The sequence below is a fragment of the Oculina patagonica genome, chromosome 7 (genome assembly GCF_052425735.1).
Source record: "Oculina patagonica isolate OP01 chromosome 7, crgOcupat, whole genome shotgun sequence".
In the NCBI taxonomy this organism is placed as follows: Eukaryota; Metazoa; Cnidaria; class Anthozoa; order Scleractinia; family Oculinidae; genus Oculina; species Oculina patagonica.
The window spans coordinates 32,652,203-32,680,035 of NC_135764.1; the positions used below are offsets into that span (position 1 = coordinate 32,652,203).

Sequence of the window (27,833 nt, forward strand, 5' to 3'; positions counted from 1 at the left end):
GAATACTGAAAACCAAAAGACGCTATTTCAATTACTGGCGGCCAAAATTTAAATAAGCGCCGCCCTTGAGGCGCGTTTAGCGCCGCGGCGCTTACTCGAGTAAATACGGTATTTCATCTAAAAAGAGACCATAGGTAGCGATGCAAGGAAGGAATCCATTAAAAACAGAAACAAAAAAGTCAACACAATTATTGAAAGAAGCAAATTTATTTTTTCATAAAAGTTGCATCTACAAAACAGATGAAAAACTTACCAATTCGTTTTTTCGATACTTCGTAGTGCATGTTTATTTTTACAACCTGCAAACGTCATAGAAGACTTTGACAGCCAAATCACTCCTGGCTTAAACAAAGGAAACTTCTAAAAAACCTTTATAATCGCCCTTGTCTGACTGCCGCGTTTCCCTTCACCGTACCATGTCGTTTGTTGATGTTGCTAACTGTTCTAAGAAATCAGCGCTACCTTCTCTAGGTTTAAAAGACTCTCAGATATTATTCTAAAAATAACTTTATTTAGTCTTTCTTTACCTTATCCTATACGAGTTTCTTTCTTCGCCTTGACGGGCGTCACAAACTCAGTGCGCAGGAAAAGCCTCTGGCATCCAGGGTAGTTACACCTTACCCGGCCAGACTGGTATGATTTTTGGATAACTTTACTTCAAGTAGCCTTCGAAGAAAGCTGCCATCACGCCCGGCCGATTTGGTTTTCGCGAGCGCAACTTCCCTGAGGAGGAACAAAGACCCAACCCCAAGTTCCAGCTAGCTAGCAGCCGATCAGCTCTTTTCCCTTGCCTTTGCAAATGAAGCCAAATTCTAACAGCACTCAAGTTCCTCACCACCCCGGCCCGTTCACATGATGGCGCGAATAACGATAATGCCATTCGATTGAGACACCACCCCCAGTCTAGCCTGCGAATACAGCCGCGTGGAGAGGCGGCTGTATTCCCAGGCTACCCCCAGTCCTTATCTCCCCAAGATAGGGACATTTTTGGTGAAAATTCACCTAAAAGTCTACCGGTAATGCCATAACTCACAATACTACTGGACTTCAACAAACTGGAAATTGTATCCCAGCACTGTGCTAGTCTGTAATGAACTATATAACTCAAAATATAAAGCGTTTTCGACTTGCTTTAGCAATACCGCATAATCTGATAATACATACTACTGTACCAAGATCCCCGACCCCACCCCTCACATGAAAACTCACTGGGTGGGTGTGCACTGCTGTACTTACTCCCGACTGAACTGGGGTGTGGTTAAAAGCAACCCTAGTCGATCAGGTTTTCGTTTTGTTCAGGTGTTAAAAAATTCATTTTAAAATATAAATTAGACTGTGCCAGGCGTTCGGTTAGTGAGGAACGGTGCGAAAAGTAAACACTTGAGTGAAAAAAAAAAAAAAAAATAAGGAGGAGGTTGGATCCCCTTCCCCAAGCCCACAGACTACACTTTAAATCCACTACATGTATCTCCATTCCCCGATTTCCTTAAGACCAAAATATGTTAATCATATCCTGTTTCAATTTAAAATACTTGCTGTGCCACTCCCTGCATACAAGCACATAGCTTCTAGTGTAGGTATGCTTTAAGTTTTGATGCAACAAATAGTCTAAAACCTAGACCAAATTTTAAAAAGAGACTGATTCTAAAACTCCAAGTTTATATTTTTTAATACACAACTAATGGAGATGACTGCATTATTACGAAACAGCTTTGCTAACTATTCCTTACTCTCTTACAATAAATATCAATCGTTTTGCTATGCTACCAATTTTAACACAAACCAGTTGTAAATTTACCAAAATATCTCTGTTTCCTAATACCTAAATATTTCCTAATAAGTAGTAGTTGTTTGATGAAAACTCTTTTTTCCAAGACTAAATAATTATTTCCTTTAGTTACAGCTAGTAGGACTGAATTACCTGACTTATTTCTCAGAATTCTAGCACCTTTATTCCTTATTTACACTGCATGAGTACATACCCACTGATCTATATTTAATTCTTGACAAGTTTCTACCTTAAGTATAGGTGTTTGGCTTATTTTTTTAAAGTCGATGAAGGAATTACGTAAGTGAACAAGAGAATCCAGAACATTCCATACAGATGACAAAACTAACAGAGATCACTGTAGATCTCCTTTGATTGCATTACTTGCATGTTAAAATCCATTACCAAGCGATGACAATCATAGACGCTACATGGATTTCTGTAGTTCTGTGCCAGGAGAATGGAATTTACGTGGGAATCTAAGGTGATTCTCTTGTAAGGCTGATGTATTGAGTGCATTTAAAATACATATGCCTGTTAACTTTGGCTATTTGATTCAATAGATGTATACACTAGACTAGTGCAATGATTAATTTTACAGATACCATAGCTAAGATTCATTAAAAAAGTTCAGCTCACTAAAATTCACACAAGCTAAGTGTTCAACTGTTGCTATTGTACTTCTACATCTCAATGTCTAGGGTAACAGCTTTTCTAGTCTTCGTACTCTAGACACTTGCAAGGAACTGAATAAGATGCCGTTGCTGCGAATGCCTGTCTACTCTGCCGTTTCAACTGTGAAGTACTTGCTGATTACTGTCTGCTACTCACTTCTACAATTCCTGCATTAAAAGTACATAATGTTAGTGGATGAAAAAACTCTTCACCCCCAAAAGCTCATAATTCATTTAAAATTAAATAAAAATTTCCCAAACATATGCAAAACAGCTTGAACAATGGCATTTGTCGCAATGGCATTTTTAGAAAGGAAGCCACATCAGCCGTAGCTGGTTTTTCATGTGGGTCCTCTATCTGGGTTGAATAAGAATTGGGAAATGTTGGTTTTTCAAGTGGGAGGAAAACTGGAGAACCTGGAGAAAAACCCTTGCAGCAAGGACAAGAAGCAAGCACAACAAACTCATCCCACATGTGATGCCAGGTCCAGGGTATCGAACATGGGCCACATTGGTGGGAGGCGAGCGCTCTCACCACTGCGTCATCCCCAAAAAAAGTGATATATACTTACTGCACTTTTAGTAACCTGTAATAAATCATCCAAATTGTTAGTAAAATAATAAACATTTTACAACTCATGATGAAGTATAATTTAATTGTGCCAACACCTGTACAAGGTAAAATTCAAATGTTTTAGAAATGCTGATAAAAATATATAAAAAAGTAATCAATGTTGCAAATATAAATGCGAGAAATACAAAGTGAAATAATGGTGCAAATCACATTACCTCAGTAGGGTCTGTACCCTCTGTTATTCTTATCACCTCCACTGATGGTGCGGCTAGTAAGACGGCTGGTTGGGCCATAATTTGAACTCATCTGACTGTAGTTACCAATCTGATAATCACCGGCGCCTTCTCCGCCCCCGACACCTGACCCTCCACCAGCTGCAGCGGCAGCAGCAAACTGACTCCAGTCACCCATGGGTGGGAAGCCTCCAAATCCCGCTCCAAATCCAGGATAGCTGCCGTAGGCAGCAGCAGCAGCAGCCATTGGGTTGGTCAAGCCTTCATATCCACTGCTAGCACTACCAGTACCAGATGCACCAGGCAGTACCGAAGAGGGGTTACGCTCCACAGCAGCAGCAGCAGCCTTCATGTCTGCCATACCATAACCCGGACGCTCACTGTAACTATCCTTGTCATAGCTACTAGAGCTATTAAGAGGAAGACCACGCCCAGAAGAAGCACCTCTGCCGTAGCCACCCCCTCCACCAGCTCCATATCCACTTTCTACACCGGCACTCCCACTTCCACCGCCGCCACCTCCACCAAATCCACCTGGGCCAAACCCTCCAAAGCCAAAGAAACCCGGACCAAACCCACCAAAACCCATGCTGTTAAACCCAAAACCAGGACCAAAGTTGCCCATAGCTCCTGGACCGAATGCAGCAAAAGCGGCTGGATTGAATCCACCAGCCATGAGGGCAGCAGCTGCCGCTGGGTTGCTGAAGTTACCACCTCCAAAGCCACCCATGCCACCAGCTCCGCCCATACCTCCACCTCCAAAACCACCACCGCCACCACCACCACTGCTGCCACCAAAGTTTCCTGAAAGAATATGATTGATAGAAATTATATAAAATATTTTGAAGAACAAGTTGGATTATTAGGTTTTTTTATTGGAGGATCTGAAATGAAATATATTATAACTACATGTAAGTATAAGTATAAAAACAAGGGGATCCATTTCTGTCCACCAACTTGGAAATTTTACTGGCATGCATAGTCACTTGTGTGTTCTTTTTACAAGTGTATGTATGAATATTGCTTGTGATTGGAAGCTGTGCTTGTATATGTCTCACCTCTTCCACCTGAGCCTCCAAATCCAGCATTCATTCCACCAAAACCTGCACTGGAACCCCAGCCAGGAAAACCTGCCGACAAATGAAAATACAGCATATTTTAAGTGTATTAACTCTCTAATTTTACTAAACTGCCCTTCCATTCCGGCCCTTTCCCCCACCCGGGGGCAAGGAAATAAGAGAGCCCTTCCATTAGAAAAATATAAGAAAAGGTAATGTGAAGCTATGGTTGGTCAAAGCCATAGCGCTGAGTCAAAAAATACATACTAAGTTATCTCCCCCTCCACCTATAAAAAGTGCAGTAAAGCCGAAAAAAAAACTTCTAATCAACTGGTGTAGATCTACTCGTTTTAGTGTTTGATTGGCTGGTACGTATACTGCTCTATGTAGCACTTGGCTATAAGCATGATGTTCTGGCATTTAGTCTTGGCCCCATCTCAATATAAAGGCTATCATTTCCAAGACTCAGAACACTCTGTAAAAGTACCTGAGATCCTAGAAGCTTAGATTTGTGGGAAACGTTATAAACCTAATGATTTTTAAAAATCTAAGGCCTTGAGATTCCTTGTGATAGAGTGCTATATAGAGGGGCGAGGGGGGTTAAGACTGGGTATGAGCCTAGTGGTCCATCAACAGGAGCTTATCCTGGTTTCAGTAGCATGAAGTCACTTTGAGTATTTCTACTCCCCCCCCCTGGATGGAATGCTAGTCGATCGCAGTGTTATCCCCCCCCCCAGAACATTAATTTGCCGGCATCCATTTATACACTTGGGTGGATAGAGGCACTATGAGGGTAATGTGTCTTGCCCGAAAACACAGGACAGTGACCTTGGCCAGGGCTTGGACGTGGACCACTCAACCCAGAGTCCAGCGTCCTATTCCGTAGGCCACCACCCCTCCCAAATAACTATATAGATCTTACCACCAAAATTAGGTGAATCATGTTCTGAGTTAGAATGACGAGAGCCTCCAGAAGCAATAATTTCTTGTTCTTCCTTCTTTCTCATGGCAGCTTGGGACTCAGCTTTCTTCACTTCACACTGCTTGAGTTTAATCTGATGAAAACTGATCGAGCAAACACTATCCACCACCTCTTCAGAATCGAACGTAACAAAGGCAAAACCTCGTAGCCGATTCGGGTTGTCCTTGTCTCTCTTCAGATCAACATCTAACACCTTTCCCTTGCCAAATTTCTTGCACAAGCCAGTGAAGTACTCTTCGACATCTTCTTCCGTAGCAGTGCTTGCTAGCCCACCAACAAAAATCTTGCGCGTTCTTGATTGAGCCTCTCCTTTGGGGACTGATCGCTTCGGTTCGATTTCCCAGTTATCGATCTTGTGCTGTTTAACTTGTAAGCAATCGTCCACAGCTTTAGCGTTGTCGAATGTCACAAAACCAAAGCCACGCGACGGACCATTTTTTCCCTCGCGCATAATAACACAGTCTACGATATTTCCCCATAGTGAAAAATATTCTTTCAAAGTTTCTTCAGTTGTTCGGCGGTTGAGGCCACCAACGAAGATTTTTCGAAGTTGTTCAGGCTCTGAAGACATGATCTTTCCTTGGTCTTCCTCTGCGCTTTTATCAGACATTTGCTGTAATGGCGGACGCCAAAAACGCTAATTACACAGACCACGTGTTCGAAAAGTAACAATCGCTTTTCCTAATTTGGACTTGCATACAAACAAAACAAACATGGCGGCCGGTTTTGATGAACATGAACGGGAACTTGACTCAGTTATATCTGTTAAAAGGAGGAAAATCGACCCAGAAAGTGATTTTTGTAAGGAACTGTTGAAGCTTGAAGACGAATTGTGTCGAAAACTTTCTTCCCTAAATTTTTCTTCGCCGGTATCACACGTTTATAACCCACTTGAATATGCTAAAGAAACACATGAAGATTACGTTAGAAAATACTGCAAGGCTGGACAAAATGTCCTCTTCCTGGGAATGAATCCCGGTCCGTTTGGGATGGCTCAAAATGGGGTAAGCTAAATTATGAGTTGATATGACTCCGGGGGGACCCAAGGGCAACGGGAGGCGGCCCGAAGGGATGGTAGGCTGCTGAACGGGTAAACACCACCAAACAGGGGAGGACAGTAGAAGACAACGCAGAGGAACAGCCGATCATCTCCGATGCGTGATCGGCATGAACAGCAACACGACACAACAAGAAGTGAGGACTGTGAACGGGGACAAAATTGGCACGCAAACAGGGAGGAAAAAAGAGGTGTGAAACAGGGCAGGAAGGAGGCCGGGCCGCACCTCCCACCCGAAAGGAGTCCCCCCGGGATATGACTGCAGATTGTAGTTTGGCGAAATACCCCTGGTCACATGCCAGTGGTGGGGGGGGGGGGGGGGGGGGATCTTTAGTCACGTGACTGCTTTAGTTACGTGAATGTATATTGAATTTAAAAACACCTTTTCATGTTTTTCGTAGAGAATAATTAAGTGTGGTGAGGGACTAGATTTTTTTATTCAGATGCCTTATGGGGTAGATTTATGGCAGTTTGATGTTCATTGTGGTTTGTAGAGGCCTGAGGGTGGAATAGCCTGAATGCAGATGCATCGGGTCGCTCCTTCTTTTCGGAGAGAGAAGGACATCCCAAAAGCGCTACGTTAGCAGGGGAGGGGTGGAATCGAATCAGCCTGAAAAAAAAAGTGCACTATTAATGTATGCAAGAGATTTCTAAATTTATTGTTTTGGTCTACTTATTTTTTTCAGGTGCCATTTGGAGATACAAAACATGTCAAGGACTGGCTAAAAATTAAAGGTTGCATCAATAAACCTGAAAGAGAGCATCCCAAAAGACTAATTTATGGCCTTGACTGCACTAGAGCTGAAGTCAGTGGAGGCCGGCTTTGGGGTTTCTTCAAAGAACACAGTAAATCTCCTGAGACTTTTTTCCACAATTGCTTCATTCACAACTATTGTCCCCTTGTTTTTATGACATCAAGTGGCAAGAACATTACCCCTCCTCAACTGCCAAAAGGGCAAAGAGAAGAACTGCTTGAACTTTGCGACAAGTCTCTTGCAGATGTTGTGAAGTTGAATGGAGTGAAGATTGTTGTGGGAGTTGGAAAGTTTGCTGAGGAAAGAGCTCGTAAAGCCTTAAAAGACAGTGATGTTCAAATATATTCAATTATGCACCCCAGTCCAGCTAGCCCAGCAGCTAATTCAGGGTGGAGTGACATTGCTTTGAGACAGCTAACAGATTTGGGGCTTATGGGTTACATCAGAAACGAAAAATGATAATACAACACAACCCTGATAATAAAAAACATGTCAACAAAGATGACTGACAGCTACCCTGTGAGCAGGCTCTGTTGTTTAGGCTATAGCATGAGCACTGAGGGCTTGCACGCTTGCTTAGAGGAAAACTGAAAGCCTGAATGTGTGTCCTACTTTGCTTGTTATGTAAAAACTCTTTTCTGGTTATATCATAATTTTATGGCAAGCTGCACTCAAATATGACCAAAATAAATCATAACCTGCCAATCTCTAAGCCAGAACCACCACCTGCTGTTGATAAAAAAATAAGCCAAAGACCAGACTCAAGGGAGGGAGAAATCAAGGCCTACAGTTTTTTTGGTGCAGAGGACTTTGTAGCTGTAACCTTTGCACGCATTGCAGGCCTTTGATACTTTGCACAAAAAGGGCTGTCATCATCATCAATTAAATTTGAAGACTCAAGTCAATATGATACAAGGAGTAAGACAGAAGGTCAATCCTTCTTATGTCTGGATGTAAAGTTCTAACCAGGGCAGTCTCCCTTTTTGCTTTTCTTCTGCCACCTGCACTACTCCTGGCTTCATTGCTCGTATATCATGCTCACTTGCTTTCAAGGTCGTCCCCAAAGATAGTAAAGGCGATTGTTCATTTTATCAGGGTTGCACTTTACAATAATAATTAGTATAAGTCATAATAAACACAAAAATATGAAAAAGTATTTTGCTTTTATTTTTGACTGTGAATATTAATAAAATGGATTTTTTTAACATTATGGTGAAATTGACTGTTTTATGCTACCTATTTGTAATAAATTACACTTTTATATTATTGTTTGACAATTATATTATAAGCCATCTCTGCTAGTTTTCCATACTGATCAGCTAATCATAGACCACACACGCAAATGTGCAGTTAATCACCATAAGATCACATGGATTTCAACATGTTCCAAATGAATATGGTGTTGGATTGGCTGAGTGAAGAAAAAATCAACCTAAGACTTGGTACAATGACGTGATGTAACATAACAGTATTTATGGAAATAAAAGATGGTATATATTATTTTATCTTTTTAAGCTTTTCATTGTTGGTATTCTTCTAACAAAATATTAAGAACTAAAATATAGTGAAAAAAATAAAAATAAAATTAGCTACAAAACTAGATATAAGATGTGTACACTTTAAATTATCTAAAAACAGATGACAAGAATAATGAAAATGTGGAACATTTAATGTAATATTATTATTTTTGAGTGTAATAATTAAAATTATGCAAAATACTTGTAAATATATTATAAATTTTGGTTGTTAATTCATTTAAAACTGTACAGTGTAGGTACAAATAATTTGCAATTTCTTAACTACTATTGGCAATTAATTTGCCTTACATTTAACTACTTCCCCATTCCCCTGGTCAAATCTAACAGGCTGTGCTGCCTGTAAACCTAACAATGAAATCACAACAAACAGACATGTTTTACTATCTTCCCAAAAACCAACATTTGATCTGGATCAAGGCTACTCTCTGTTATCCAGCTAAGTCAATATGTGCTGGCAGCTGGCTTTTTTTGGTGCCTACAATGATATGTCTGCCACTCACATTACCCTAAATTTCATTAACAACAAATACAAGGTCCCTTATAGTTCAAGCTGCAACCAAAAAATAAATACTGTATCTTGTGAATCAAGCCACATACAAATGGACCTTGCATGTTGAGTGGGACCTAGGAACACCTTGAACATTTCATGGGAAAATGAGCCATGTGAATGGCCAGCAGTGAGTGCTATTGCAGTTACAAACTGTCTACTACTCCTGCCATCGCCCTTCTACTAAAAAACACTTTGACTGGGCTGGTCATATTTTTGTAATATTACTGTGTACAACATTTGATTGGCTTTTAAGACTGGCAAGACAGACAATAACCCCCACTACTCTTTTCTCCTTGGCATTGCCCCGCATGATTGTACTAAATGTAATATCATGAGAAAATCTTGTTGACATTCAATACAGTACATATAATTCTACATCATAAAAGACCCCAAGACCAATGGCAACCGATATGATTACTAAATTTTAGCATAAACAGGTTGAATATTTGTAAAAGTGGTGAGAAAATTATGCTAAAAGGAACTGAACGTGAAGTCATTTGATTCAAAGTTTGGTTGGAAATAAACAATATTACAGTTTACAAGTATAATTTTTTAACAGATTAAAATTTATGTGCCTTCCTAGCTATTCTTATCTAATATTAATTAAAATTATTATCCAGCATTATTTCTTAGGTATTCTTAACTAAACCCGTCTTTACATTATTTATTATAAAAGAGCACTGTATATATTATTACTGTAATATTAAATTTTCCCAAAGACTTGTGAGCTGGATGCCAGACAGGTCAGCCAAGTCTTGTTGTCAAGAATCCTCCATGCACTTGATTGCACGCACCTCAGCAGCTATTGGTGCTTCGACCATGAGCTTAACACCAAACCATTTACTCTGGACCTACAAATAAAAAAACAACAACAATTATATTGTAAGTTGGGACAAAACCTGGTAACTAAATGGATAAAAACATTCAAAAATAAAAAGCTGCCTGTGGGGTGAGCAAGGATATCTCCTAGAACCGTACATTAATTACACATATATACCTGGGTGGGTAGGGGAGATTCATGGCAATCCCCACTTCTCCCCCCTCAAAAGTGAGGCCTTCCAAGGGGGGTAGCTGTGTCGCAATGTAACATCTTTCTGAGAACCGATTTTGCCTACCAAACAGATGTAAATAACGCTGTCATTTTCCCCCCATTGTGTTGCTGTCGAATTGTGTCGCTGCCGCATTTCAGTGCCATAATGATATCGCTTGTCGCTGTTAAAATGTTTCTGTGTTGCCAGTATTCAGGGTCATGTCATGTTGGGAGGGTATACTTGCTAAATTAAAATATAAATACATTACTATCAATTTCAATTTTCTGTTTTCTTGCTTTATTGTAGGAAATACCTTTTCAAAATGTTCTGATCTGAGTGCTGAGTATTCAGTCAAAATTTCTCGTAATTCTACTTCTTTTCTCCAATCAAAGTGTGCTAATTCAGATGACAGGTCTTTGCAAAGAAACTCAAGGCTTGCTTTGGCATCTGCAGAGTTGGAATTTGCCTGAAAACAAAGAAAGAGGTCTAACAATAATACAAAAGTCACTTGTTCTATTTTTAAGCAACAATAATTTTGTATTGCTTGAAAGGACTTGTTCCGTAAAAAAACAAACATATTTTGTAATTTCTGTCTCACCTCAGCCCACTTCTGTGTTTCACTGCAGCTGTTGTTGTCTGTATTGTCTTCCAAAGAGGGATTCTGTAATTAACCAAATGATATTAATGTAGGGGTGGTGAATGGTCCTTCAAAAAAATGTGTCTCGCAAAATTTTAGCCAATTTCAAGGGTCTCGTCGTCTTGAATTTTTCTTTGACGCCTTCTCGGAGTCTCGATTTCCTTTTCAAGGCAAAAAAGTTATCGGACTCGCAGAAAATATATCAGTCTTGTTGTCTCGCAAAGTCCCGCATTTCCCATTTGACACCCCTTAATGTGAATGAAGAAGTCAGCAAAAGACGTAACCTAACACAACATCTTATTGCTTGTGGATATCAATAAAATATTAAATAAAATTACAAACTTAATTTCTGACTGTAGGTACATTGTCACCTCTTTACTATGAACTGGTCTTGGAAATCAAAGCACAATTTAAGGTACATGTATTTACAGACAGCTTTTAAAGTAAGGTTTAAGTCTGAAATCTTCTAACTAGGCCACGTGCCAAACTAGGTCAGAACTAAACTTCAACACTGATAGCAAGTGAAGTGTGTTGATCACATGTATTTTTCATTTAGATTACTTCATGTACTATTGTAATCCATGCTTTAACATTTTATGTTACCTTGTACTTTTTTTCTTTCTGGTGGATGTTTAATTATTTTGTACATTTTTTTTAGTCAATATTGATAACGTTTGTAAATGTGGGTCTAATTTTAATTAAAACTGTCATTATTAAGAAAAAGAAAAAAGAGTTGATCACAAACCTTCACCTGTTCATGAGCTTTGACTTCTTCATCCCAGAATAAGAACGTTTCTACTGCAGTTCGTACTCTTTGAAGAAGTCCCTTTAAAATTAAACAACTATGTTAACTTTTGTTTTATTTGTACCACTAAAAGGCTTTGATTTATTTTTTATATTTACGCAATAAGCGAACATATTACAGCGATTCAGGTTGAGAGTTTGACCATCTCAGTTGTCGCGTTCGTTTTCACGGTTGATTGATTACATTGTGAGGCAAAATGACAGACGTTGCTAGGCGGGAATGACAACGTTCTGTCTGGAAAAAAAAGCATGTTGTCACTTGTCCAGCTACTATTACTAGAAGAGGTATTCGTGTCTTGGATATTATTGAGGCAATTGAAGATTAAGGTACCGTAATATAATCTAAAGCACTGGACTTGTAATTGGACGAATGATAGTAGCATTTTTTCCTGTTTGTTCACGGGCTCTGATAAATTTTGAGCAAAAGTTATCAAAAAAAAAAACATGTTTAAATTTTATTGCACATACCCCAGCACTTTTCACATAGTGCAAAACACTTTTCAGATCATTCACAATAAGTTTTTCTTCTGCAGTTTCCTAGAAACATGATAAAATTATTATCCAGAACATTATTCATGATAATAAGTTTCACAACTGACCATGCATTTTATATCAATAACAAATGTTTTGATCAGTTAATCTGTCAGTCAGTCAGTCTGTTCATCCGTCTGCCCTTCCCATCGGTACATCCATAATTACACCTCCCAACTGTCCGTCACTGCTTTATTGTTATGTAATTATCCTATAAGCACTCACTCGGTTATTTTCCAACTCAATACAAATTTTACTGAGAGCAGCTGTAGCCACCTGAAAATTGATGAAAGCACATGATATAAAAATAAGGTAGATGGTATCTGTAGATGGAAGATGGTATAGAGTTGTACCAAAATATAATTCTGATATTAAGTTTCTTGTTTTGTATAATTTGCTGTCTATATACCTATATGTAGGAACAATCACAATGCATTAACTTGGATATTTGACCTTTATCCTTTTTTTACTGAATCAGGTTTTCCTAGGACAAACAATACATGCAGATACCTTTAAATATGTGTCAGCAGGTTCAAAGTCTGCAAAGGATTTGAACCAAAAACCAGGTCCATCTGAAAATAATAAGCAATTAAAAAACAATTATTTAAATGCAGATACAACTATCTGTCAGTGATTTAAAACAATATAACCGTGGAATTTGTCAGTGTAATAGCTAATTAATAATTAATTGTTCTGGAAGGGGGGGGGGGGGAGAGCTTACCTATTGTGTTCTTGTTTAAACTGTCTTCAAGGTGAGTAATCAAGCCTTCAAGGTTTGCTGCAAACTGTTCCAGGTATCTCTATTGTGGGATGAGAGCAAACAAATCAACTGTGAAATAATGCTTTTGGTCAAAACTGTATTACTTTCATCTAATGGAAATTTTGCAGTTCAAACAGAAGTGTGGAGGGGAACAGGGGAGTCTGAACCTCCTGCCTCCCCTGCCTTTTACTCCTGTTTCCAGTATTTTTTTACTCCCGGCTCCCTCCCCCCTCCCTCTCCTTTCTTTAGCCATTCTCTCCTCTTTGTCCCATATCTATTGTGAAATATAACAAAATGTTGTGAAATTTTACTTGTTTTCTTCCGGTTCCCACCACCTTAGGAATCCTGCTTCCCACCCTTCCTTCTCCCGCTTCCCACCCCTTTTCTCCAGGGTTCCGCTCCCAAGCACCCCCTCCAGAGATTGAATCAAATGTTAACCTTATGTTTTTACGTTTTCCCAGAAAATATTCCATTTCTGTCTTTGGTTACTTTTAACCACATTTCTTCCTGTCATTTGTTGGGCATTGCAAAATCAAGCCATTGTTGTTTGTTTTACAATATAGTTGCATATTAAAGTAAATGGTTTGAACCCAGGAGTATCAGTAGTTCGTATAGTGTGATCGTCCGGGTGAGAGTAGTTCTGAGAAGAACTGTTGTTGGTGACTGACGTTTCGACAACCTGAGCGGAAGTCATCTTCAGAGTCAAGTGAAAAGTTGTTGTCAGTCGATGATGTTATAAGTCTGGTCCGTTGAAGCTGATTGGTCAGTTAAGCCGTGATGTTATTGGCTGTAAGACTCGTGTAAAGTTTGTCATCAGTAATTGGTCAGTTTCGATCCGTCTATTGTTAGTCTAATTAAGTCGTTCTGTTCCGTCTATTGTTAGTCAAATTAAGTCGTTCTGTTGGCGGTTCGTTTGTCGCTTCTCTTTACGTCGTGAATAAGTCGTTTGTAAGGTGCCGGTAGTTGTTGACATCTGTTGATAGGCGTCTGTTCTAAGTTTGTGTACCAGCTTTCCAGAGTCAGTCGTTGAAAATAGTTAGTACTGTAGGTTAAGCATTCAGCAGAGTCCCAGTCGATTTTGTGTTTAGTAAGTTGGTGGTGTTCAGAAATGTGATTGTTGACATCACCATTTCTCGTCGCTCGTTTGTGTTCAGTCAGTCTCGTGGTCAAGTTTCTACCGGTCTCTCCGATGTAGGAGGCCTGGCAAACGGAGCATTTGATCTTATAAATCGCTCCCTGTCTGTTGTTAGGTTCGTCCCTGTCTTTAACGTTGGTCAGTAAATGTCGTAACGTTGTAAGTTATAGGTTTGTGAGCTACATGGATATTGTAGGGTTGTAGGATCCTCGCAATAGTCTCAGAAGTGCCCTTGATGTAGGGTAAAGTCGCTGTAGTAACAGATGTCAGATTTCTGTCAGTTTCAGTAGTTCTGTGAGTGTTGCGTCTAATAAAGTCAGTATTGTAGTTGTTCTTGTGGAAAACGCGGTCAAGGTATTTGTTTTCGTCAGATAAACTGTCTGGTGTGTCACAAACTAGTTGCGCTCGTCTCGTCAAAGTCTTGATAGTCGTAGCTTTGTGTGAAGTCGGGTTGTAGGATGTTTCGTCCAGTAATCTGTCGGTATGCGTCGGTTTTCTGTACACTGTAGTTCGTATTTTGTTGTTGTCGCGGCTTACCAGTCTATTGACTAACAATAGATGGAACAGAACGACTTAATTAGACTAACAATAGACGGATCGAAACTGACCAATTACTGATGACAAACTTTACACGAGTCTTACAGCCAATAACATCACGGCTTAACTGACCAATCAGCTTAAACAGACCAGACTTATAACATCATCGACTGACAAAAACTTTTCACTTGACTCTGAAGATGACTTCCGCTCAGGTTGTCGAAACGTCAGTCACCAACAACAGTTCTTCTCAGAACTACTCTCACCCGGACGATCACACTATACGAACTATAGTTGCATATATTTATACTTAATTCAAATTTTTGAAATGGCGTCAATCACAGTGTCACATATCAACCAACCTGACACTTGATGACAGGAGCATTCTGATCACAGGCTTCCTGCTTCATAACTTTATCATCTGTTGAGTTGACTTTCCTTTTCTTCTTTTCAAGTTCCTCTTTAGCTTTTTGCATGTCCTGTAAGCAATGCATAATGCTTGTTAAATAACTTTGAACAGGATATACTTAGTAACATGCATCTTACTGTTGAAACTTAATCAGAATTATGTTCCTTACTACACAGCAAAACCTAAGAAAGTAATGTCCTATAGTCAAAAAATGTAATGTCCTATAGTCAAACCTTACATGCTTCATGATCTATTTGTATGCAATGCTTGTACACAACATGTACTCTGTACACCAAGATAATCGAATCAACAAAAAAAGGGTGGTTTGGATTTTACCAACTGTCAAGCTTGAAGAACACATTTAAATTTTTTGAACAATTAATGTAGAGATAGCTTATTAAAAATTGAAGATATTACATGTAAGTGGCAGACATATTGGAAAGAATTTCAATTTTCATACAAGTGTCTCACCTGACCCTCACCAGTTAAAAATATGTTCAGAAGATGATGTTTTTTCAACACCTGAAGAGACAAAACATGAATATTTTCACTACAACAGTGTGTGTTTTTTTTTTTTTTTTTACAAAGAAAGTCTTGTCTGATAGCCCAGGGCTAGTGGATTTCCCTGCTAGGCTTGTGGACTTCTAAGTTTAACCAGAAGAAGTAAGGCCAGTGATAAAGCACACAGTGACTCCAACTTGCCCAAAGGGAAACCTGGAATACCGTATTTATTCGATTAAGCGCCCTGGGCGCTTATTAAATTTTTGGACCTTGAGAGTGGGCGCTTATTCGAGGTGGGCGCTTATTTGAGGCTGGGCGCTTATTAACTTTTCACCATTTATAGCAAGAAGTACGTTTATTTTGCAAGAAAACAATATATAATAACAAAACGTGAAGATGTACCACAGCTGAATTTTAACAATTCATTAAAAGTTTCTGTAAAATATGAAGAACACTCGGTCTTCTGGGTAGTCCCTTAGTAGTACTTAGTCAATTTCAATCTTAATCAGTCAATAATAGTCAATACTCCTCTTGTGTCCTCTTTTAAGGGGGTGGGGGTGGGCGCTTATTCGAGGTTGGGCGCTTAATCGAATAAATACGGTATTCATTTTTTTGCACCCTGTACAAGCCAGTTTCCTGACTATAACATAAAAAAAGAAGTCAACAACAGTTATGTAGCACCTCTTACCTTATGAGCACAAATTCTTGATAAAAATCTTTGAACTTCTCTCATCTTGCCTGAAATCAATGATTCACTCAATCTTAAATTTGCCTTAAAATGTCTGGCACACTCAATTTACTTCTGCAATCAGATCGATATGCTTGAGAATGAGTAAGAATCAGTGAATACATGTGTACGTGTCTACTGTTATTATTACCAACAATGGCTACAAAACTGTTTACTGAAAAACTTCAGTAGAAATATTAAAATTAAAGTTGTCCGACGTTTCGATGTTGCTAACATCATTATCAAGGTAAAATGTTGTATCGTGGTGTGAATACAAATTAGTTTGTGGAAAATAATAGACATTTGCTGTATGGTTATGTAAATAGTTTCGCGCGGATGGAGTCAGTTTGCACGTTTAAAGTTGGCTTTAGGTCTTGAATAATTAGCATTACAAAACTGCCACAATAGTCCAAGGGTTCCCAAATAGAGTGGCAGGTGGTCATGTAAATTGAAGGCATCTGATTCAAGAAATGATGATAAATTTATACTAGGTTTGACGTCACATTAACTGCTGATGTGCTTCAACATGTATATAGTGACAACTAATAGTAGTACATGTATGTATGAAATAATAACTTTGGATCAATTTAGGTTTCTGGGAAACTGCTCACCTACCCCTCCCCAAACCTAACATTAACCCTTACTTATCGCTTTGGGCAAAATGTTAGGTCTGGGGAGGGGTAGGTGAGCAGTTTCCCAGAAACCTAAATTGATCCATAACTTTCATAAAAGATTTACCATGTAATGATGAGTGTGACACCATGGGTGGGATAATTCTCTCAGGACAAGCTTCCTCTAATGCCGACTGAAGCCATTCAAAGTCACCTTCACTACGGTGAACCTCATAATCAGAGAACTTAAAGTTTTCTTGAGTAGTCTACAGGTTAAAAAAAAAATACATTAATTACATGACTGCGTAACTGCATCTAACACAGGGCAATGCCCCTCCACTTAAGTGGCAGTCATAAATTAAGAGAAATAAGAGTACCATTAACATGTGGAATTGAGTGGTGCGATACAGGTATGACTGATTAGTACCAACTAACCTGTTAGTGATAATGTGATACTCAACTGCATGTACTGTGTTTATAGATTTTTGTGTTTATACATCATGGTTCCAAATTACTCACAACAGACATTTTTTAAACACATTCCAAGGATTTCTCTACAATTTAAAGACTATTTAAGACTGTATGAACCTTGTGAATATCACCAGCATTAGTTATGGTTATTTTTGGCCAATTTCTCACCTTTGTTACAACTTTAAATGTAGCATTTTTCTCATCTGTTTCAGAACATGTTACTGTGACACGAAGTAATTCTGTGCCTGGTGTAGTTGGACTGAAAACAAAATAATTACATTAATTTAAATTATTTATTTATTAAAGTTGTCGTATTATATGAATCTAAATGTAATCACAAACTCAAGGAAAAGAAAATTATCAAGAACACATTATTAGATACAATCTACCGGTACATATTCTAGATGATTGCGTGGACGAAGACTTACGTTGTGGGTGGCTTGCCTTTATCCTTTGGAGAACACACCTTGGAATGTGCAGCAAGTTCATCCACCCTGCAAAGTAGCGATTGCATCATTACCAGTTGTCAACATTCTCCAGGAAAGATTCAGCCAAAGAAGCTGCAACCCCTAATTTACTGTATTTTATTAATTAATTTCATTTTGATTAATTTACCTCATTTTTTCATGACAGAGTGCACAAGAAAGCATCAAATCATCAGATGAACTTTCAGATCTTGACTGCAATTTAAAAGACATAAATTTTTATTAATATTATTTTTAGGCTGACCAAATGGAACTCTGTCACTCAGATTAAAGCATGTTGCCTAAAAGTAGTAACATGGTAATTGTATTTCCCAGGGTTAACCCAGAACATTTGATTCACTGTTGAATGCCCTTAGCTAACTCATGAGGTCACTAAGCTTCCTATCCATATTAGATGACATTATCACTTACCCTCTGTATTAACCCATTTGGTTGAGATTTCATTTCCTTTTGAATAATTTTGTCCAAAAGTTTAATCTGCAATCAATAATATTTGCAACTGTCATTTAATGAACAGTATCATTTAATAATAAAGTGCAAATAGTACACATTGTATCTAATCGCAAACCGAGCTTATCATTGATAGCCAATTTGTAGCTTTATTTAGCAGGCATAATGCATAAAATCATTTTATAATGAGTACATGATATGTATACTCTGTAAATTATTGAATAGGTTCTGTAGCATCGTAATAGATGAGACTAACACTGGTACCTACCGCTGATTTATTGCCTGATTTGTTTATTTGAGTCTTGATATCTTCCAGTTGCTTTTGATATTTATGACTTCTCTCCTGCTCCTAAAAATGACAGGAAAGGAACAAACGCCATGTTACATAATGCCAGAATAATGTGATAACTTAATTTAACTATTAAAAAATACTATCAAAGAGAAAAAAAGTGTATCAATCAGCTGCATGTTAACTTACCTCTATCAAAGATTGTTGTGCAATTGCTAGTTCCTCTTTGGTGGACACCATTGTTTCTCCAACAGCGTAATATCTGAAAATCAAATCATAACTGATTTAATCATGAGGGGAAAAAGTAGTTATCAGTATCATATCCATGACAAAAGTGCTACCAAACCAAAACCATATAAACTCTTAAAATTTTTTCATCAGTTTTGTGACAGCTGTAAAATCCTGCCATGGACCTACTATTTGAAAGAAACTACATGTACATGTAAGATGAAAATCGCTATGTTTCTTCATATTAATTTAAGAGTATTACCGAAATAATCATTTTTTTTAAGAGTTTATATGATTGTGGGGGCCACTGTCTCAAAATTAGAGACTTTTGTATGGAATTTGAACCATTTCTCAAGGTCCATAACTTTGTCTCTGTTCATCCTAAAAACATCAAACCTGGTGAACTTTCATCAAGGTGAAAAAATAATATCATTATTTGATAATTGTGTAAGCAATTTTTTGATCAAAGAAATTCTTCAGTGACATGCAATACTGATTTCTACGCAAATTTATTTACGTAATCAGTAGCCCCTCTTTCTGTAAACAGTCATCTTTTAAGGTGGCTCCATAGGGTTTATTGACCGCGCGAAGAATGGGTACGAAAGGGCGAGCTTGAAATGCCGGCAAATCAAAACAAACATGGCGGCTTCACGCGAGCGTGAAGTTTTCGGCGAGAAAACGCGAGACTTGCTTCCTGCCAATGAAACAACACCCGAGCTTTCCTGTGTTGAGCAGATAAAAGAGATTACAACACCCTAAAAAGGTGTTTACAACGTCCGCGGTGCTTCTGGCCGCTTTTGTAAAGTTCGTACGATCGAAAGAAAAAGAGAAAATAAAGAATAGTCTCCGCGAATGTGAGATACTTCGAGTAGAATTTCAGAGATTCTGCTACATAAAGGATTAAGGTATGTCTCTAACTAACCTTTGGGTTAACAGATATTCGCACAAAAACTGACAAAAACGGGGAACGCTCGTCTTTACACATCAACTCGTATGGTTCGAAAGTTCGCGCATGCTCAAATAGCGATCTTGGACAATTTCTATTCTGATGACGTAATTGTTATTCGGGCGAAAATAGAAAATTTCCCCTGGTATTTACTAGAGTTTCCTTCGGTGAAATTCCTTAAAATTTGGCATAGATGTGATACCTTTTTAACTGCCCTTTTTGCCGTTTTTTAAAAAAAAATTGTAAGCCAGTTTTTTTGCTTAGTCAAAAAAACACAAAATAACCAAAAACGCAAAAACGACCTGGACAACCCCTACTTTTTTGTTTTTAAAAGTTACTTGTCATCAGATTCAATCCGTTGGGAGAATTTCAAAAATTTTCACCGAAGAAAATTAAAGAAATTTAAGATCAAAGCCATAAAAACAACAAAAAATAGGACTTTTTGAGTAGATGTAGCTCAAAAATCAAAGTCTCTTCGAGATATCGACGTTTTTGCATGAAGTACGAGTCGAAGGTTTATCCTGTGCATTGTTCTTCAAACTTATCATTACAGTTTCTTTGTAGTTTAGTTTAACAATTTCCTATCTTCGCGGAGGAAATGCAGCCATATCATTTTGTCAAAAATGGCTCGTCCGCGCTGGGTATTTATACACATATTCCTTAACATTACACAAATAAACAGTGCAAATTTCACCGAGATCTGACAATTCTATACTTTAAAATTGCAAGGACCTTTCGAGGCAGTCGATTACGGCAGCGAAATTAGCAAATGAAACAGCAAAATATAATTGCAGCGTAAACAAATCGTTACACTCAAGCTGCGTTTTGTCTAGGCTCTGCGAGGGTCGGATATCAAGACCCAGGATTAAACAAAAGCCATATATACAGTAAATGCTTTCGAATTATATTTGAAGATGAAATAAGAAAGAATTTTGCTGTCTTTGACTGAAATTCCACTCGAACTGCGTAGATATGATCGCATGTTGTAAAGCCGATTCATGCAACATTGCTGTCATTCCCTGTCAACGCGAGGTCTCGTCCCTAACGACCTGATGACGAAATAGAGTTGCGCTTGCATGTAGCGACCAAATTTGGCCTAATTTTTAACCGCTCCTAAGCTAAAAGAAGCACCCATCTCTTGCATTTGTTTTAACTTCAATAATATCTTTGAAAAGAGCGAGTTTTTTGGTATGGTTTATTTTTGACGTTTGTAATTTTTAAACGATGTAAGTGCTAGTGATTATTTATGCGTGTTTTAGTTACGCAATCCATTGTTTGTGCGACGCTTTTTATAGATCGCCTTTCAGACACACGTGCGTTGAGATAAGAAAGCTGACATGTCACTTTTAAAATTGTTATATAACGTTTGTAAATGTGACAAGTCACGTTTTTTTCACGAGATCTCAAGTGATCACCCACAGCGGAAAGTAATCCCTTGAGAAATTAAAAAAGTCCCTTGAGAGTTTACAAATATGTGGTTCCAAATTTTGTCCACTAACCCCTATTCTACGTTTTTAGCTTGTAAACAAGCAAAAACGTCGAAACAAAGGCCGTTATTTTAAAAAAGAATAATGCACAACATATTTTAGTCCTTGTTTTTAATATTTCGGCAGCTTTTATGTAACTAGTTTAAAAAATAACGCGAAAATGATCTCTTGATGGGTATCACTTGTGCGCGCGCCGTAATATCTCAAAATCCTATGGAGCCACCTTAAATGCTGTTACAAAGCAAGTTAAACTGGTTAGCTATTACAAGGAGCACCAATAAGGGTTCTGAACTGTTGATTGCAGAAAGAAGACTGCTGTAAAATTGTCATAAACCAATTGAAATCATTGTTAGTATGCTTATAAGGCATTGTCTTGATGCAGCATGCATTACATTCTCAAAATTAAAATTAAAATAATTAAAATGTGCACAGCAGCTAGGAAAGAGAAATCGTATTCCAAGCTTGGCACTGAGGAAGGCCATCTTACACGTGATTCATGAAAGAATGAAATATATTTGTGTTGAACTAGTTGACAAACTAAGTCACAACATTACTCAGTGTTTCTGTTGTGTAGATGATGTAAAAAACAAAACAAAAAAATCATAGACAGAATATTATAAATATTAAACAATAATTATTAATAAAATAATCATTGGTTACAATATTTCTAATTCTTATTTATTAATAAAAAAATAAGTTTATGTTACATAATTTATATTATTTCCTTTAATTATATTTAACTGTTATTTATTAATAAACTCAGTCATCAGTAAAATTACTTAAAGTGGACATACTTTTAAATAATTATTAGCTTCTTGTTTTAGCTTAGTATGTAATAAAGAATTAAGTGCACTGTTAGCATCTTTCATCAGGTTAAATCAATAAGACTTTGTTAACCACGAATGGCATTGACCGTATGCATAACTGCAGCTCATCACGTTTAAAGTGGTTTATTGATGTCTTACTGTTGTAACAGCTGATGAACGAGCTGTAAATTGTGCTTGTACTCCTGTGCAGACCTTAAAAATCAATAGCAATGTTAGCCTGAAAGTCACTATTTACTGAAAGAGGACCTGTACATCTTTAAATTAGCTGCAGTTACTGATTATCAGACTTTCTAATACAATCTTTTAAGAAAATTTTTTAAACAATTTCACTTGTGAAACAAGTGCAAAAATCTGGAGAAGTTTTTCTTGTATCTATATTAAGGTTCTTGCACATGCATTAGTTTTATTCTTCTTCACAAGACATAGTGTAAACTAAGCTTATATAGACTGTTCTTGTGCAGGGCAAGGTTTAGCCTGCGAACGCAGACGCATTTTTTTTCGGTGGAGAGAAGAAGTGAGAGCCGGAAATGTGTGTACATTTGCAGGTAATTGTGAAGAACAGCTCCCCCTAACCGACTGTCGGTCAACTGTCGGCCGACAGGTTACCAACAGACTACCGACAGGCCACCGACAGCCCACCGACAGGTTACCGACAGTTTCCCAAAACAGACATTTTACTGAAAAACTGAGCAGTAAACACAGAAGTAAAACCGACGCAGAAAGCGATTAAAACAGATAAGACTCATAAACATTGTATTTCATTGTACTACGGTACTTACTACAAAACAAATCGACTCCTCGCCAAGATTTTCTTTTATACAAACTTCAATCTCTTATAAATATATCACCTACGTAACTTTAAGTCTATAAGGCAAGCAATGAAATCACGTTTGAAGATGATTTTATCCAAAACTCAGGCCAAAACAGTGTAAAAACTTCTCCACACACGCACTCGCTGAAGTCTAGGCAAGGTTTTAAATTTAATATTATTTATTAAAAAAACCACGTCAGACAAGTTGTTTTCCAGATAATGGTTTAACACTGATCAGGGTATCCATAGCAATGGATAGTAAGTAAATTTAGAAAATTTACAGTATTTATCAACGTTTATTACACTTCAATACAGACATCTCAATAAGACAGAAACTGCACTATAGTAGACACTTGGATCATTCCTTGGTCATTATCATATTATTTGAAGTTTTTATTATACACTGTTTTGGGGGTGAAAACACCACAGGTCAGGAACGGCGGAGCCGGGGGGGCTGGGGGGGGGGCTTTATCCCCCCCCACTTTTTCTGAAAAAATAAAGGCTTACTAAGAGAAGAGTCTCTTAAGGCCCCCCCACTTCAAGTCACTAGTCAGCCCCCCCTCCAACCTGGAAAAATGCTCCTCCGTCCCTGAAGGTTTCTTACTAATAGTTGACATAATGGTCCCAAGCTGGTATAAAGCTACTTATAGGACTAACTAACCTTTCCTGAAGGGTGGCATTTTCTTTGTATGCTTCATCAAGCTTTCTCTTTAATTGTTCCACTTCCTCTACCAGTCCATCTCTTTCACTCTTGAGCTAATAAAGACACATCAAATTTACTTGTTATTGGATGACAAACTTAAGTATTTAAATATCGTTATTTTCCCAACAGAACAATGATGGGGTATGATATCTGACAAGGTTTGGGGGGGAGGGGGTGGTAAGAATCAGATATTTACAATATAACCATAATCTGAAGCAAAGAGAAACAAAAATGAGGCGGGGGAGGGGGGGGGGGAGGAGGAGGAGGATGTTCCCACTTGGATTTGACTCTGATATTTACCGTAATTGATCTAATAAACGCCCACTCTCAAATAAACGCCTCATATCTAATAAACACCTCCCCTGAAGTGCAAAGTTTGTATTAGATGCCCCTCTCTAATGAACGCCCCGTGTCTAATAGACACCCCCTCCAAGAATCATCTCAAAAACCAAGGAAATGCTCCATAGAGTAAAATCACGCAATTAAGTTAGTTTTTTGCTTGACATGGACATCGAAGAGGCCGGCCAACACCGCCAACATGGTTGACCCTGATGACGATAAAAACGTCAATACCGAACCATGAACAACATTTCTAGGTTCTGCATTAGCCCAGATTAGTCTCCTAGTCACTAGAACACTACCCATCCTAATTTGTTTTGTTGATGTTCTTACTGAAATAAACGCCTCTCTCTGATAAACGCCTCATATCATATTTAACGTCTCCCCTAAAACCCCCAACATTTGAAAGACGCCCGGGGCGTTTATTAAATCATTTACGGTATGCAACTAGAAAGTGTACACTGAGGGTTTAGAGCCTATATCTTAATTATAAGACATTTTAATATGTAGTATTGCTGTATATTTCTGAGTCTTGCAGTATATTTTTTAGGGAGCCTCTAGGGGAAAAAAAAAGGTACAGTCAGACTGTGGTATTACTAGACTTGCCCCAAGTCGACTCTCTGGAGCGACGAAGTCGCGATCAACGAGCGACGCAAGTCGCGAGTCGACTTGTTCCGCCTGCAGGAGATTGAATTTAATTTGCATAATGCTGGCGCGAAAAGTCATGGGTGTGACGTAAATTTGACAGCTCTCCCTCTGATCGCTCGTTGAAATAAACAGTTCTCAAATGACTGGATACGCGCGTGAATTTCGCAATGAATGAGGATGACCTGACCCCAACAAAAACTGTTTCCCGTGTCAGCGTATCCCCAAAATCGAAAGAGACAGTCTGCATCTTGTGCGCGGAAGTTATATCTAACACAAGCTATCGCAGAAAGCTTTTTACGGGTCTCTCTAAGTCGCCAGCCTGTGTGAACTTGAAAATTCTTGTTGGTGCGAAGATAGTCAAAGAAAGCTGCTCGACAGATATCATTTGTAAAAACTGTGCTCGAAGCAACGAGAACGTTGTTAAGAAGGTCCTTGAAGTAAGACAGCAATTGTCATCATCGCAAGAGAGATTAGCAGAAAACCGCGGCTCCGTCGAGTCGGTGAAAAGACTTACTAAAGACTCGACTGTTCAAGTTCGCAGTAAACGGAAAGCTCTCACCTTCGGAGAAACCAGCACTGCACAACCAATTCCCTTGGTCACGACAACAGAAAAGTCGACTCAAACATTGTCATGGCCGGAAGATTCTAATATGTCTGCTGTTTATGTAATTACGCTTTAAATGTTTCCACGAGTGCAAAATAGCCGAATAGATTTCACTTTCATAACTGTGTACGTTTTGCCACGCGTGCACTGTTTGCTTTTTATTGTTCGAACGGAAATAAATGATTTGTCTGGACTTGATATAATAAATCTAATAGTCGCGCATTTTTCCAAATTTATAAGACAAAATTATAAGTACGCTTTAAATGTTTCCACGAGTGCAAAATAGCCGGATAGATTTCACTTTTATCACTGTGTAAGTTTTGCCATGCGTGCACTGATTACAACCGAATAAATATCACTAGAGTGTTAATAATTTGGAGTTTGCTTTTTATTGTTCGACCGGAAATAAATGATTTCTCTGGAAATAAATGATTTCAAATTTATAAGACAAAGAACGATTGTTTTATCCTGTTTTATCCTAACTTAAACTATTTTGACACCAAAGGGAAAATAACAAGGCAAACTCAGTGTTTCAATAACATCTCTTTCGCTGTGGCGCGATGTGGAACGTTAGGCTTTTTCCTGAGCCTGTCGGAGCGACCATTAAAACATCTCGACCAAAATACAAAAAACCGAAATACAGTAACGTACGCCTCCACTACATTTCGTTGAATTTCGCGAATTTCCTTGAATCCAAGCTTCGTTAACCTAGCGTTTATTGCCTCTTTCACGTTCATTATTGTCACATCTTTGCTCACGTCGAGAGCAACCGAAATTTCCCGGATAATCGAAGTTAAGCACATTTCTTTCCTGATTGGTTATCAACGCTGACACACCCCCGACACACCGCCGACCAGAAAACTGGTCGGTAGAAAATGGCGCGCTGCAGGCGAGAAAAGTCCGTCTTCCGCCAGACGACTTAATTATCGGAAACGGACTTTGAGAAAGTCTATGGTATTACCTTCAAGAATGTCTTATAAGAGATTTATTATCACGTGTTTTTCTAACCTTAAAAACAGACTTGGAACCATATAATTTTTGTGCTCTTTTTCAGAACGAGTACAAAATATTGAGGGATATTTGTACTCATTTTGAACGTTATTTATATTCCACTTAGTGGATTTGGATAATTAAGACTGAATATTGCAGAATTCAGTTTATGTATAAATTCATTTGACACTCCATAAAATGGTGTTTTGAATGTATGCAATGGGAACTCTCATATTTCTGAGATATGGTCAGTTACCAAGGGGATGTTCAAGTTTCAAAACGATTTTGGTCGAAGTTTCTAGTTTACCAAATTTAATTTAATATAATATCACGAAAAAAGCAAATATTTACTTTAGAGTCAGAACCACAATGCATTTATTATTTATAAACTCTAAAACTTCGAGATCACCCCCTTCTAAACAGAAGACTTAAAACTTTAAAAGAGGGGGAATTTATAAATTAATCTCATATAGTCTGGATTGAAAAGATAGTAATTGACCGAAAATATCAACGAGTATAAATAAAAACAGTATTAGGCAACCGTTATATTCAAAACTTATTTATCAAACAGTACAAAGGAAAAGAAATAAAGTAAAATTGACAAAAGCGATATTCGAATGCTTTTGACATCCGTTCTAGAACAGGCCCATTTGAGGAATCTGTATTAAAATAATTAGAACAATTTTGATCATAAACTCCACCGTTGTACTTTATTTATTACTTTAGCAATACAGTACAACAGTGGAGTGGTCACGGAACGATGTCTCACAAAAGTCGTCGACGAACACATGAATTTTGAATACACAATAGCTTACCGTGAATATGTTTTCTTGACTTTCGTCACCATTAGGAACCAGACATTTTTCATCTTCTCTGGGCGAAGTAGACATTCCTTCATTTTGTTTGGTGTCCATCTCAATTACGTAGTCCATTGGAATGATACCCCGCTCAATCGCAGGGTAATCCTTGGTCTTGAGCAAAGGGTTGTTTTTCCAAACAGTTCGCTCGACATTAACCCAATAATTGTCCCGGCGACTCAGAAATGTGAAGATTTCGCCTATATGGAAAGACAGAGGATTTGCTCCATCACTATAACATGTATCGGCTGCTGTGAAATCTCTCAATGCCTGCAGCTGTCGGCTTTTTCGTTTACTTTTCTTACGAGAAGCAACTTTTGAATTCATTTTGTCGAGCCGTGTCTGGAGTAAAATACTCTCTACGCCAGCCGGCCATTCACACATTGAGAAGGCCGGGAAAGCACATTCCTTCCGAAGATCGAAAGACAACAAAAACCGCGGAGTTCAAAGAAACCACAGAGTCTCATATTTTGGAGCTGTTGGCGATATTGGACGAACTTGTAAACAGAAAAAAAGTCAGGGGATTAAAAATACTCACCTCAGAGACACTTCAATATCTTGGTTCTTTTCCCAAGAGGAAACTACCCATAATGCAGCTGTACAACCGGAAATTCCTTCACTGACAAATCGCCGGAAGTGAGGGACCTTGAAGCCTGCTGCTGGCTTCTTGTTCGTTCAGTGTTATTACAGCGGGAATCGAATGATCAGCGGCTTAAATTACTGCATTTTCATGCTACAGTGCTAAGATGGAAACAATAATTCACAAAATTTCGGACCAAGGGCTGTTTTTTTGCATAGCTAACGTTACGTCTCGAGAAGATTAGGT

At 38.3% G+C, this 27,833-nt stretch overlaps 3 protein-coding genes and 1 long non-coding RNA gene across 7 annotated transcripts; 2 read left to right on the forward strand and 2 right to left on the reverse strand.

The window, feature by feature from the left end:
• Window positions 1–188: 188 nt before the first annotated feature.
• LOC144659548 (uncharacterized) lies at window positions 189–5,941 on the reverse strand. Its single transcript, XM_078520017.1, has 4 exons — window positions 5,230–5,941; window positions 4,308–4,379; window positions 3,232–4,053; window positions 189–2,610 (listed from the first exon to the last, which is right to left on the reverse strand). Exons 1-3 carry the CDS (start codon window positions 5,897–5,899, stop codon window positions 3,233–3,235), a joined length of 1,563 nt encoding a protein of 520 aa, XP_078376143.1. The 5' UTR covers window positions 5,900–5,941; the 3' UTR covers window positions 189–2,610; window position 3,232.
• Window positions 5,931–8,263, forward strand: LOC144659554 (single-strand selective monofunctional uracil DNA glycosylase-like). The gene is made up of 2 exons (XM_078520022.1): window positions 5,931–6,293; window positions 7,033–8,263. The coding sequence occupies exons 1-2, from the start codon at window positions 6,003–6,005 to the stop codon at window positions 7,558–7,560; spliced, it is 819 nt and encodes a 272-aa protein (XP_078376148.1). The 5' UTR covers window positions 5,931–6,002; the 3' UTR covers window positions 7,561–8,263.
• On the reverse strand, window positions 8,246–27,683 carry LOC144659546 (uncharacterized). Of its 4 annotated transcripts, XM_078520015.1 has the most exons (22): window positions 27,546–27,683; window positions 26,966–27,207; window positions 23,528–23,622; window positions 22,194–22,247; window positions 18,757–18,829; window positions 18,547–18,627; window positions 18,240–18,305; window positions 17,959–18,023; window positions 17,772–17,837; window positions 17,512–17,602; window positions 17,000–17,138; window positions 16,223–16,272; window positions 15,505–15,555; window positions 14,987–15,103; window positions 12,914–12,992; window positions 12,703–12,764; window positions 12,418–12,468; window positions 12,130–12,198; window positions 11,603–11,683; window positions 10,819–10,881; window positions 10,534–10,686; window positions 8,246–10,040 (listed from the first exon to the last, which is right to left on the reverse strand). In XM_078520015.1, the coding sequence occupies exons 2-22, from the start codon at window positions 27,080–27,082 to the stop codon at window positions 9,951–9,953; spliced, it is 1,713 nt and encodes a 570-aa protein (XP_078376141.1). In that variant the 5' UTR covers window positions 27,083–27,207; window positions 27,546–27,683; the 3' UTR covers window positions 8,246–9,950. The 4 variants fall into 4 exon arrangements, with proteins under 4 accessions (XP_078376141.1, XP_078376139.1, XP_078376138.1 ...); XM_078520013.1 differs by lacking the exon at window positions 27,546–27,683 and having other exon boundaries at window positions 11,609–11,683; window positions 26,966–27,533; XM_078520012.1 differs by lacking the exon at window positions 27,546–27,683 and having other exon boundaries at window positions 26,966–27,533.
• On the forward strand, window positions 22,277–23,598 carry LOC144659567 (uncharacterized). The gene is made up of 3 exons (XR_013571925.1): window positions 22,277–22,600; window positions 23,017–23,295; window positions 23,462–23,598. It is a non-coding gene; the product is annotated as an uncharacterized LOC144659567 (long non-coding RNA).
• Window positions 27,684–27,833: the final 150 nt, after the last annotated feature.

Bases quoted from the DNA above. Each gene is read 5' to 3' on its own strand.
- LOC144659554 (XM_078520022.1), top strand. From the start codon at position 6,003: ATGGCGGCCGGTTTTGATGAACATGAACGGGAACTTGACTCAGTTATA. The intron at 6,294-7,032 runs GTAAGCTAAATT...TATTTTTTTCAG, and splicing joins TTGGGATGGCTCAAAATGGG to GTGCCATTTGGAGATACAAA.
- LOC144659546 (XM_078520012.1), bottom strand. From the start codon at position 27,391: ATGTGTGAATGGCCGGCTGGCGTAGAGAGTATTTTACTCCAGACACGG. The intron at 12,993-14,986 runs GTTGGTTGATAT...ATCCCACAATAG, and splicing joins CTCCTGTCATCAAGTGTCAG to AGATACCTGGAACAGTTTGC. The intron at 12,199-12,417 runs GTGAGTGCTTAT...TCATGTTTCTAG, and splicing joins TTGAGTTGGAAAATAACCGA to GAAACTGCAGAAGAAAAACT.
- LOC144659548 (XM_078520017.1), bottom strand. From the start codon at position 5,899: ATGTCTGATAAAAGCGCAGAGGAAGACCAAGGAAAGATCATGTCTTCA. The intron at 4,380-5,229 runs GTAAGATCTATA...ATTTGTCGGCAG, and splicing joins TGATTCACCTAATTTTGGTG to GTTTTCCTGGCTGGGGTTCC. The intron at 4,054-4,307 runs GTGAGACATATA...ATATTCTTTCAG, and splicing joins TGGAGGCTCAGGTGGAAGAG to GAAACTTTGGTGGCAGCAGT.